Source organism: Mus pahari, chromosome 7 (assembly GCF_900095145.1).
Source record: "Mus pahari chromosome 7, PAHARI_EIJ_v1.1, whole genome shotgun sequence".
NCBI lineage: Eukaryota > Metazoa > Chordata > Mammalia > Rodentia > Muridae > Mus > Mus pahari.
The window spans coordinates 4,371,464-4,383,953 of NC_034596.1; the positions used below are offsets into that span (position 1 = coordinate 4,371,464).

The 12,490-nt window shown below is 49.5% G+C and overlaps 1 protein-coding gene across 2 annotated transcripts in view; it reads right to left on the reverse strand.

Moving 5' to 3' along the window:
- Positions 1-12,490, reverse strand: part of Klhl29 (kelch like family member 29) — a 303,934-nt gene that overhangs the window by 53,063 nt on the left and 238,381 nt on the right. For both annotated transcript variants that reach the window (XM_021201749.2, XM_029540694.1), the window contains exons 4-5: positions 10,566-10,707; positions 7,477-7,989 (exon numbers count right to left, since the gene is read on the reverse strand). In XM_021201749.2, the coding sequence (XP_021057408.1) occupies positions 7,477-7,989; positions 10,566-10,707 (655 nt within the window). The remainder of the gene's footprint in view (positions 1-7,476; positions 7,990-10,565; positions 10,708-12,490) is intronic.

Sequence of the window (12,490 nt, forward strand, 5' to 3'; positions counted from 1 at the left end):
TAAGAGAGCAGGCTGAGCAAGCCAGTGGAAGCAAGCCAGTAAAGAACATCCCTCCATGGCCTCTGCATCAGCTCCTGCTTTCTGGCCTGCTTGAGTTCCAGTCCTGTATCCTTTGGTGAGCAACAGCAGTATGGAAATGTAAGCCAAATAAACCCTTTCCTCCCCAACTTGCTTCTTGATCATGATGTTTGTGCAGGAATAGAAACCCTGACTAAGACAACTGCCCTTCTGTCTCCATCTCTAGTGCCCTTTTGCTTCCCGGGCTCCGCTGTTCTCATTGCCATTACCTTCTTACTTCCCCAGTGGAGTGCAGCCTCTCCTACGGACAACTCCTACCTTTCTCCTAAGGCCTGTCCCCATGCCTGGAACACTGTGAATCACCCAGGGCCTCCTGCTTGGTAGAAGCAGAGATTGTGTGGGGCATACAGTTAGCATGTTGGCTATGCCTTTTGAGCTCTGCACAGAGTTGGTGTCTCAGAACACAGATGTGTTGCTCAATAAATACTCAGTGGAGCATCAGAGAGAGAAGCGACATGTCTCCAGCTTTCCCATGGCCCTTGAGCATCACTGACATAGGCTTCGCCAGACATTCTGTCATTGCCTATTCTAGCTCGCTGACCTTAAGCGATGACAAGGCTTTCTTGGGTCAGGGCAGCTGGTTTCTGCACTGTGGGTCAGTGCCATTTTGGAAAGGCCTGGGAAATGTCTCCTCCTTTTGTTCCCTCAAATTCTTACGGGCATTTTGACTTTGAGCCCTGATGGTGGGGGGGGGGGCAGGATCTCTGACTCTGAGGATACTGGGCGTATCTTAGAGGTGGGAAGTCAGTATGTTTTCCCAGCAGCACCAGAGAGTACAGAGCCCTCAATCTGCCTGTGCCATGTTGAGCAGGTGGGTGTGTGGCTGGGTCACCTCCTCTAAGGAGGATGGCAGCATCTCTGGGTGGTCTGGCTGCCTTTACTGCCGTAACCTGCATGCCTGTTCACTCACAGCCAAATGATGTGTTAAGCAAACCGTTAAGCCCTGGACAACTCTCCAATTAATAAAGAACAAAGCCCCGAGGACAGATCCCTGGGAATGAAGGAGGGCTTCACAGTGGGCTAGGGCAGGTTCTAGTGAAGAAGAAATATTTTGTGTGTGTGGACATACCTGGGCCATGCCTGCCACACGCCTGTGAGAGGGTGTGTGGGCAGGATGTGGGGATCTAGTGGGTAAGGTAAGGGTGACGGGATTGGCTCCTGAGACTAAAGCAGTGGAGATCAACTGCCTTTCTTCCCGAGGATTCGTTAAGACTTACAGGAGCCAGCGCAGGTACCATTCTTGTGAGCCTTCTGTGTAGCAGGCATGGTGTTTAGACTTAATGTTATCTAACTTCCCAAGCTGTTCTGGGATACAGAATTGGAAACTGAGGTAGAGTCCCACTCTCCAGCACAAGCTTGCTGCATTGGTGTGTGGAGGGGTTGGGAAGTCTACCCAAACAGCTGATCCGGGCTCCTGACCACTATCATTGCTGCCTGCCACACACGCCTGACCTTGAATCAGACACCACTAGTTGCTTAATCTGTTGCTGCATACGTGGATGTGCCCTAATCCTGCCTGTGTGTCCTTGGCTCCCTGTCATCAAGAAGAAGGTCAGAGGATGCTGACCTCCCCTGATCGTACAGTGGCGGAACACCCTCCCCCGAAAATGAACAGTTCTTGGATTTGGGGGAAGGTGCCAGCAACAGGTTGGTTTCTTCTGGTTGTTATGGTGATGGTGGAGGATTGTAAAATGTTACAATAGGAGAAGGCAATTTTCTGCCATTCAAAGGGGACCCCTGGGAACCAGGCCTTCAGACATCATGATGTTAACACGCTCTCCTAAGACTCTGGCAAGCAAACTGGTCTTTGATATGTCACATTAACCTGAATCCCTAAAAGGCCATGGGTGCCGAATGGTGGAACGGTTGGTGGATAGCGAGAGATCATGCACACTTTTATAGTGGTTATCCTAGGCACAGCACTAGGGCTGCAAATAAAATAAGTCAGTCCTCACAGCAACTGTAGAAGCGGCCCTGCCATTATTATTTTGAAGATGAGGAAGCTGGGGTAGAATTCCCCATCCCCTTATGTTCTGGGGCAGGTATTGTGTGGAGGTACCTGGGTGTGGGAAGAGGCCTCAATGGGTAGAATTTTAGTGTGAGACAGATGTGGAGCCTGCAGAACGACTTCCCCTTTGCATATCAGGATGCCCAAGGGTACTGACTGCTTTTGGGGACAAAGACAAGTCGCAGAGAGGCCTGGCTTTGTGCCTTCCTCAATCACACACTCCTCTTGATGTGGAGAGCTGTTTTGTCTCTTCAGTTAGAGTGGGGTTCCAGTGAAGTGCTTACCCACCCGACCCTGGAGGCTCACAGTCTGAGGGTGGAAGCACCCCACCCTGGAGGCTCACAGTCTGAGGGTGGAAGCACCCCACCCTGGAGGCTCACAGTCTGNCTGGAGGCTCACAGTCTGAGGGTGGAAGCACCCCACCCTGGAGGCTCACAGTCTGAGGGTGGAAGCACCCCACCCTGGAGGCTCACAGTCTGAGGATGGAAGAAGCACAGACAAACTGCCTGTGACTGGGTGAACGGTTCAAAGCACAGGGCATGCCTCAAAGAGAGGACACGAGAACTCGGCCTATGCACAGACTCATAAAGGATGAAGTGCAAGGCGAGTGGGTGTCAGGGGCTGAAGTGTTAGGGTTGACCATCAGACACCAGAACATCTGGGACTTTTGGAGACCTTTGAGGGGGTGTGGCAGGTCAACGTCTGCATTTTAAAAAGACCACCCTGGCCAATTCTTGGAGCTTGTGCTCAAGGGACACACTTTGGGCCAGTAAAGGACAAGTGGAGATGGCTCTGAGTTCGAACCCTGAACGGACCTGGGGTGACATTTCTGGGATAGTACAGGGAGGGTTACGGCAGCAAGCGCAGTGTGTGGGCAAACAGCTTTGTCATGCATTACAGAGAGAACAGGGTGCTCTGGACTTGTCTGGGTGTGAGGTGAGGGGGATGAAGATAATCCTTAGCCCTAAGTCTGGGAGAACAGTCTCCTATCGGCTGCTAGGAAGCAACTCATGCCATCTCTCAGAAAGTGGCTCGAACACAGAGCTGTGGGCCCTACGTGGGCTGGATCAGCTGCTAAACTCCCTGGACAGGACAACTGGGCAAGATTTCAGTGACAGTGAGCAGGCAGCAGATAAGGGGCAGTCACATTCACAATTCCCACTGGCCCTCCTGAACTCATTTTATATATTGTCTACACACCGTGTGTGTGTGTGTGTGTGTGTGTGTGTATTCTATTTTACAGGGCAGAGTCTTACACTGTAGCCCAGGCTGAACTGGATGGAACTCACAATGTAGCTCAATCTGACCTCAAACTCACAGCAGTCTTCCTGCCCCAGTCACCCTGAATGCTAGGATGGCAGGCATGAACAAGGGAAGGAAACGGAGTCTCTGAGGTATCAGGAGGCTTACTTTGGTCACAGCACTATTCCACCTGCATATATCCTAAGATATAACTCACAGAGCACATCCAAAGATACTGTCTTTGGAGTAGCTGTGGTTCATGCAGGACGAAGTTGCAAGGATGGACAGAGCTCTTCCGTCTAGCAGTCTAGGGTTAGGGGCGGAGGAGAAAAACTAACCACAGAAGGATGTAGAATCATTCATCATCATGAAGCTCTTTGGTCCTAAGGCTGAGAAGCCCAACTCTATAGATGGATCTCCACGGTCCCTACCCCATGCCTACGACGCTGTCTACACCAGAACAGACATGTGTCCCTCTGGGAGAAAGGGAGCAGGTGCCATTAGCCCTTTTCTCTCCAGACACTCAGGAAGAAAACAAGACAGCCGACATTCCCTGATGAAAAATGACAGAAATCACCTTGCCCCCAGCGCACACCTCTGCTGTGACCTCCTGGTGATCGCTAGCAACGAGGCCATTAGACCTCAGTCTTTACATAGGCCTGGGTATGGCTGTACTTCTCCCAGAGGATCAGCCCAGAGGTCTGTCCCCATCTAATGACAAGACAAGCACACCAGTTCTTTTATAAAGACTCAGATGGAACTAATTCCGTTTTCCTCCCTTATCACTTTGCACACATGAAATCTATTTTTAATTACCTTTCAATATATAATCTAAAAAAAAAATTCCACAGCTTGTTCCCACCCTCAAATTGTTCTTAGAGAAAGAAAGATTTATCTTGTAAGTTTCTTAAGAAAATCTATATGTGCTCAATGCATTTAAATAACACTCATTAAAGCAAACCGCAGGCATGCTGGCGTCTCTAGTCACAGATGAGAGACAATCACTTGACCTACTGCAAATCAAAAGGCATTTTGCACACCGCCTTTCTTTTTTCAATTGGTTAAGTTTTAAATTAAAGTCCCAACGCCCTTTTTGGGAAGGCAGACTAATAGAGCCTCGACTGAAAATTTTGTGCAGTCGATCAGAAGATAATTACAAGAAACAAAATGTGAAATTTTAAATCAGGGCACTAATGAAGTCTAAAAATACCAGTGGCCCATCCCTCTGGCTGGCAAGACCTGTTCTTTATGGAGGGGGATCTCTCTTCATAATTACTCATCGCCATGAGAGGCCAGGTTGTCTCACCAAACAATAGTAAGGCAAAAACCATAGGCCTGTAATGAGCTAGATAGTGCACGGTGGATCTTATTATAATGTTGGGCAAGGTTTCAAACAGAGACTAGGAGAAAAGGAAAATTCTTTTCTTTTTCTTCTTTCCTTTTATTTTTATTTTTTAAGCAGAGTTCTGATTTGTGTTGATAACATCATGTGGTGCCTCCTGTTCCTGCCTGGAGCCAGCTGTCTGTCATTTAGGAGTGTGAAGTCAATTGGGTTTCAGGGATGTAAAATCCCTTGGGGGCAAAATTAAAAGTGACCCAAATCCAACCCCTGGAGGTGATGTCAGGAGGATTACAGCTTTCCCATGGCAAGTTGCAAAGATTCGGGTTTCAAAATTTGGGTTTCTTATTTTTTTTCCCTAAATGTAGTTGTTTGACATTAGATCTGACAGATAAATTATAGCTTCAGCAATAAAGGCTTTTAAGATTAGAAATGAAAGGAGAATTTACTTAAAAAAAAAAAAAACCCACCCAGGTTTGAGCGTTGAGCATTCGTACGTGTATAGTCCTTTGTATTCTGTCACAAATACAAGGGGACCTGCCTGCCAGCAAGGGCCATAAAGTGACAGGTGAGTTAATGTAAGCTCTGGAGAAACAGCTGGTTTGGTGAACACCACTGTGCTGGACAGGTCACCTGTGGTCACTGGCTGGAAGACCCCAAAGCCTCCCAGGAGATGGGCAAGGACGTGTTTCTGGGCTCAGACTCAGTCTACCCTGTAGGGATTTGTGTAGCAAGTGGCGCGGGTCTCCTCTTGTCTCTTTCCACCTATAACACTTGGGACCACAGCGGTCAGGCCACACCCTTTGGTCTCCCAAAGTTGTCCTGGGAGCAGCTCTGTAATGGTTCACTGACCTGGTAGGCTCAGCAGCCTGGCCTTACTAACCTGTGCCGCCCCCATCTCAGGGGTGAGGGTGTTCAGGGATAGCCTGTTCCTAGCAAGCAGTGTTTAGAAAGATGGATCCCAGTGCTGTGTCCAGCCCTACACCAGGGAAGTCTAGGGCCAGCTAAGCTGGTTCCCTTCTGTACAGAACTGTTCCTTTTCTCTAGATATATATCTTGAACTTGAAAAGCCAGCAAGACCTTTCATTAGCCTTAGCAGGCTCTCACTGTGAGGGACATGGAAGCTGCTTGGTGCTTCTAGCTTTGGGATAGCCTTGGACATCTGGGACCCCACAGCCTCTTGAGTCAGAGTTGATAGCTCATAAAATGGGAGTGAGGGTTTTATGTGTGCTTGCACAAGCACATGTGTGCCTTTGTTCTTTTGGGTGGGGTCTCTCTCTCTCTCTCTCTCTCTCTCTCTCTCTCTCTCTCTCTCTCTCTCTCCCTCTCTCTCTCTCTCCTTTTTTTAAGGAGAAAGGTTGCTAAACCAAAATAGTTCAAAGAAATCAATTCTGTTTCTCTCTATAAAAAAAAATTAAACAAAGCAAGAGTTTACCANTCTCTCTCTCTCTCTCTCTCTCTCTCTCTCTCTCTCTCTCTCTCTCTCTCTCTCCTCTTTTTAAGGAGAAAGGTTGCTAAACCAAAATAGTTCAAAGAAATCAATTCTGTTTCTCTCTATAAAAAAAAATTAAACAAAGCAAGAGTTTACCAGATTTTCGATGCAATTTTCTATAATTTTGTCATTTAAAACTAGTTCTGATTTCCCAAACAAAGGCAGTCATGGCACACACAGGTACATGAAACCCCATAGCGAGCTAGGCGTGTGCTTTGTTGCTGGAGTGCGCAGCAAGACTGGAGAATGGCTCAGCAGGACGGGGATAAACGTCTGGAGAATGGTGGGCAGAGAATGGCTAACTGCAGGGTTACTCTGCTAAGAGGCAGGGACCCCTGAGATGGACTTTCAGGGATTCTGTGGAAAAGCCGTGGCTAGTTGTGTGCGCTCTCTAGCGCCACCTACTGGCACCTTTGAAGGAAGCATGGACACCCTCGCAGCCCAGAGTGCTTGACAGAGACGTCTTGCCTCCTCCTGTCCATGGAGCTGCCTAGCCCTGGCTGAGGCCTGACAACCTCCCCTCTGTACATCAAATCCTGGCCTGTCTGGGGGATGTCGCTGCATTAGGGGAAGACAAATCTAAGACAGGAAGTCTCAAAGCCCCCTCCTGACCCTCCAGTTCTGCTTACGCTGGAGCTTGTGCTCAGAACCGTGTTACAGTTCTCCCTTCCCCAGCTTCTGGTCCCAAGGAACCACCTCTGAGATCTTTGCGAGGAAACTCCCCTAGGACTGGGGGCTAGCATCCCGTGAAGGCCAGTCCAGAGCAGCTCTTCCCAGGGACTCCTAAGAGTCCGCCGTCAGTCCTTACAAACCCAAACGTCAAATGGCTCAGGGTGGTAGGAAAAAGCCTGAGCCCTGGTCTGGCTCGTGTTGGTGGTTTGATGGAGAAGGCTTGTCCACAGGCACAGGCAGATAGTGTTTTGAATGTCTTTATGGATGGAAATTGGTAAAGGCCTCCATGGACTGTTCTAGTGGCCCCTAAGAGGAGTGGGTAGTTCTTGGTCTAGCCTGGGAGTCAGAGGTGAGCATGGCCTGGGCTCTGGACTTTCAGGCTCCTCTCTCCTTCCTTCCTTCTTTCCCTCTTCTTATCCCCCCCCCCCCGCTTTGTGAATCCTGTTGTTGCCTGTTTAAGCCTCCCCACTAGCTTTCTGCCCGAATTCCCCGACTAAATAGGGAGTTCCTGCCACAGTTAGACGAGGCCAACGGAAGAGCTACCACAAAACACACTCCTGACATCACTGTGTTGGAGTGACCAGGCGGGGAGGTACAGAGGTACAGACCAGGCACACAGTGGGTGTGAGTGACAGCAGAACTTACCTTTTGGGTGCCCTGGGTCGGTGAACTCATACTTCCCCACTCCAATGGTCCGAAGCATTTGTAGCCCATGGGCCGAGTCTGTTGTGGGCGGCCCATTGGTGGCAGGAACACTACTGGGGAGAGCTGCGGACGGTTGGGCTGGTGGAGGTGGAGGCAGCAGGGGCCCTGCCATGTGGCCGTTGCCCACAGCGGTGGGTCCCGGGCGGGATACCTGCCCTACTCCAGGCAAAGTGGATACCGCCAGGGGCTGAGGGCTGGCATACAGGGCCTGAGCAGGCATGTTCACCACCACACTGCTCAGCGGTTGGGAGGGCGGCTGTGGGAGTGAGTAGTGGCCTGGTATCAGCGGGAGCTGGGGTCCCACATGGGGAGGCAGTGAGGGAGTCACCCCGATGACCGGGGCCTGGACGTTCACAGCCGGACTGAAGGTGGGAGGCTGGGTCACTCCATAGGAGTGTGTGATCAGGGAAGGCTGGTTTCCGGCGGCCACCGTAGTCACCCATGGCCCTGTGCCTGTAAGGGAGATGGAAAAAAATGTTATTCTGTCAGTTAACAGTCAGTCAACAAGCACCAACTGTCCCAGGCCTTGGGCTGGGACCTGGAGTAACATCAGTGGTTAACAGGCTCATGTTCAAGCACTTAGCAGTTTATGAATGTGATAAAGCAGGGTATAGGAGCGCATGCCTTTAATCTCAGCATTCTGCATGGACACTGAGGCAAGCGGAGCTCTGTGAGTTTGAGGTTAGCCTGGTTTATATAGCGAGTTCCAGACCAACCAAGGCCATATAGTAAGACTTTGCCCTAAAAAAACAAAACAAAGAATGTGTAGTGACAGCTGTGGGACTAGGTACCCTATAGGATATGAACAAGTGACAAATGACCGTAGGGGTCCAGAGAGAGAAGAATGATCTGTGTGGGAAACATGAGAAACGAGGAGGTAGAAGGAAAACACCAGAGGCGCTCACAGCAACCTCAGCTCATGTCAACTCTCCCGCCTGTGAGCTACACGCCCTGGCAAGGAAAACCTGGGTTCTCTCAACATCATTCTTTTGTTTTCTGTTCATCTGGACTGAAAACCAAACGCAGCCAGTGCATTCCCTAGTAAAAAGCAACAATGTGTCGGACATGGTAGATGCCACATTTGCGTTGCAAGGCCTGTTTGCTGGAGAATTTGACTCCCACCATGAGGTGGGTGTGGACATAGTTTATTGGGGTTTCAGCTAAGCGCAGAGAAGCTCGAAGGGGGCAAGGCGTCCCAAGGCACAGGTGGATGGAGTCTGGGAAATCTTGGAAGAGATTTAAGGGGATGCTAGGCTTTGTTTCAGACACCTCACACAGCCAGTCCTGCTGGAAACAGGAGGAGTCCAGTTTGGCTCTTTTTGTAGTTTTAGTTGGATAAGGAAGTCCAGGCACCGCTCTTAGGATATAATGCAAGATGAGAAGCTGGTTGGAACCAGGTCAGGTAGAGCGGGGCATCTGTCTACCTGGAGCTTCATTGCCCTGGAGGTGATCTAGGAGGCTTATGAGGAAGCTGAAAGATAGGACAGAGAAGTCTAGTCTGGGTCACCTCTGACTTACTGAGCCTTCACTTGGGGCCTCCACTGCCCAGTTCACTTGGTTTTCACAGTTCTTCTGAGGTTAGGGTATAGGCTGAGAACGAGGAGGCTGAGGCAGGAGACTGGGAGCCCTGGAGGCTAGAAGGAAGGGCCGGGAGTTCCCTCTCAGACATTAGATGAGGAGGAAGGAAGGAGCCCAGAGGACACAGTGACACTCAAACCAGCAGGGGCTCTGAGTGAGGAGGAGGGGTCAGAAGGAAACACGTCTGAGTCCTGGTTCTGGTTCTGGGTGAGTGACGTGCACACCTGTCCCATGATCGTTTCCTCCTCTGCTGCAGGCACATAATCACAGCATGTAGGAACACCGCAAGCCTTGCGATCACATGCCGAACAAGGCACACAATAATGTGCGAGAAATATTTATGGTTTGCGTAATGAGGGAGGGAGCCTGCAAGCCAAGAAACATTGGCAGAGTATTGCTGGCTAGATTCTAGAATGGGCTGCTGAGGGGGGCCATGTCCAAGCTAAACCAGGGAAGTGAGGTCGCCACGAGCCAGTCTGGTTGGATGTCTCAAGACCAAGGCCTGCCACCCCAAACTCGGCTCCCCAGGACTGGCTAGGAGACCTGGAAACATGCATCAAAATGCCAGAGGCTGGCTGACCAAGTCCCAGACAGCTTCAAGATGCTATGCCACAAAGATGATTCCTATTTTGATGAGACGAATGCCTGAAAACGGCTGGAGACCTACAGAAAGGCTTCTAGTCACTCACTGCAAGCCCGGACCATTGTTTTTAGTCAATGGCTTGGTAGCTACCAGGATGGGCTACAGAGGACAATTTGGGGCAAACTGGGAACAGAGCCCAGAAAAAGGAAGAGAAAAGAACCCAAAACAAAACACAGCACCCGAAATTACAGTGGTAGAGATTTGGAGAGATTTGCTCTTGTGTCCCCAAACCCAGATGCCTGAGCCCAAGTATGAAGAGGTGGCCTTGTGACAACCTGTATGTCTGTGGGTTGAAGAGCTGTGAGCGAGGGGTGTAATGACCAATGCGGAGGTGCTGAAGAAAGAGCACTGGTCATACAGTACGTAGGCTGTTAGCACCGAGTTGTGCTTTGTACTCTAGAGGGATGTGCAACAATTGTCTGGAAAGTAAAGGGACAGGAACTCACGGATTTTAGGATTAATGGGTTTGGGCTTGGGCTTGGGCAGAAGATGTGGAGCTGGGGGTATCTCCAGGTATGCGTACCAAAGTGGGAGTGGTGCGGTCCAGGAGCCATGAGAGGTCAGAGCTGCCAGAGGAGGACAAAGATGCTGCAGAAGAAATCCCAGTCCTGAGGCTAGAGCATCCTGGTGCTCATGTAACTGTGTGCAAGCCAATAACATCTCCCTGGAAGTGTGACTTAAGAAACTTGGGGTCCCACACATCTTAAGCCCGGCATCTGGGCTTCTGCAGACTCATGGGTCAGGGTCTCTAGAGAAGAACAGAGCACTCAGCTAGTCGGCGTGTCTCTGTCAGCTGATGAACACTCACCTGGATTGTCGCTCTCCCTCATCTGTTTGGAGGGTGGCTCATCAGTGTCCCAGGGTGTGGACTGATTGACAGGCGTCTGCCCCCATCGGATGCTGGTCGTGAGTCCTTGGGACTGATTGTCAGCTTTGGAGATGCCGGGAGCCTGTGGAAAGCAGACGAGAAGTAAGCATAGACTGTTCTAGGACCATGTCTGAAACATGTTCCCTCAGTAGTATCCATGAAACTTGAGCTTTATCTACTGGGTTCATGAGCAGAGCGAGAAAGGGCAAGTGTGTGTGTGTGTGTGTGTGTGTGTGTTTGTATGTGTGTGTGTTTGTGTGTGTGTGAGGGAGAGAGAGAGAGAGAGAGAGAGAGAGAGAGAGAGAGAGAGAGAGAGAGAGAGAGAGAGCCTGCACCCAGTCCCACTAACCCTGGAACCCTTGCCTCCTCACCAGGAGGGATCACAGGATATCAGGACAAGAGTATCTGCAGGTTTGCAACTGATGAGCTCCTGGCCTCCGGGAGCTCTAAGCCAGTGTCTTACCATGTGTCTCTATAGCAGCCTATCCCGGGAGACTACTGTAACTGACAGAGCACTCTATGCTCTGGTTGGAGGGACACCTCGGCCCTCAGACTGTCAATCACCCATGATAATCCCAGTGCTACCCACGTATCCAGGGCATGTGCTGGGAGCACTGCCTGTACCTGCTTACTCTCAGTCTACCAGGGCTTTTACTTGTGGCTGTTGACAGAATTCCTAATGAGGTGACAAATGTTCTGCAGAATACCACCATCAGGTGGCAAGCAAGGGCCACTGCATGCTCCCCAGTTCCCCACATTGCTCTTACACATGCTCTTGGGACCTAGGCATCCCATGGAGAAAGGGAGGGAGTTATAGGAGTTGGCTGGACAGGTCAGGTTATGACCCCAGGTAGGAAGGACCCAGTGCTCCTCGGAGCGTGCTGTGTGAGCTCACTTTCTGACTTAGCTTTAGAGATGAACAAGAGACGGGCCCTCAGAATGAAAGCAAACATCAGGTGACACTGGCCTCCCCCAGCTACAGTTCCTGAGAGAACATTGGTTACTAAGCAGTGCACCTTCTAGAAATTTATAATGAGAAGGCACAGTGTTCCCACTGTGATTTTGATGAGAAAGGCAGACCACAAGATTAGACCCGTGTGATCTCCCTATGAACTGTCCTTGTGTTGACCAACATGTGTGAGAGATGGATGACCCAAATGTTGGCGAGACATTATCCTTGGATTCTCATCCTCTCGGATTATGGGTGTCTTCTTGTCTACACTTGTATGCATTTCTCAAAATAAATTGTTCTGGGGACTGAACTCAAGGTGCTGTACCAGTTTTGCAGGTGTTCTACCACTGACCCCACCCCTAGCTTTTGGTTTTTTTTTTTTTAAAGGGTTTGTATTCCAGCCTGCCCTTGAACCCATGACCTTCCTATCTCTCACAACCGAGTGCTTAGATTGCAGTTGTGTATCACCACATCTAAAGTTCCTTCGATGGCCATTATTTATAAATAGTTTTAAAATCCTAAACATATTGTAGAGGCCGGGATAAGACAACTGGGATGCAACGGGGGCAAGGATCTCAGTTGGCTTTGAGATGAGTCATAACAGCTCCTAAAAACCCGTCAGGCCTGTGGCAGCATGTGAGCTGGGATGAGGGGCAGATGTTCTCCAGGGACACTCGCAGCATCTTCCTTCAGGTGAAAGTCACATTTCTTTTCTTTTCTTTTTTTTTTTTTAATTTTGAATTTAGTATTTTATTTATTTACTCAACACATTTATAAAGCATCTGAAATTTATAGTTAGAATTTTCTTGTTGGTAGTAAATACTCTTCGAAGCATTTTAATGATTATATTTTACATCAAAGTATGTATGTTTCATAATTTATTTACTTTTTTTGGTTTTGCTTTATTATTATT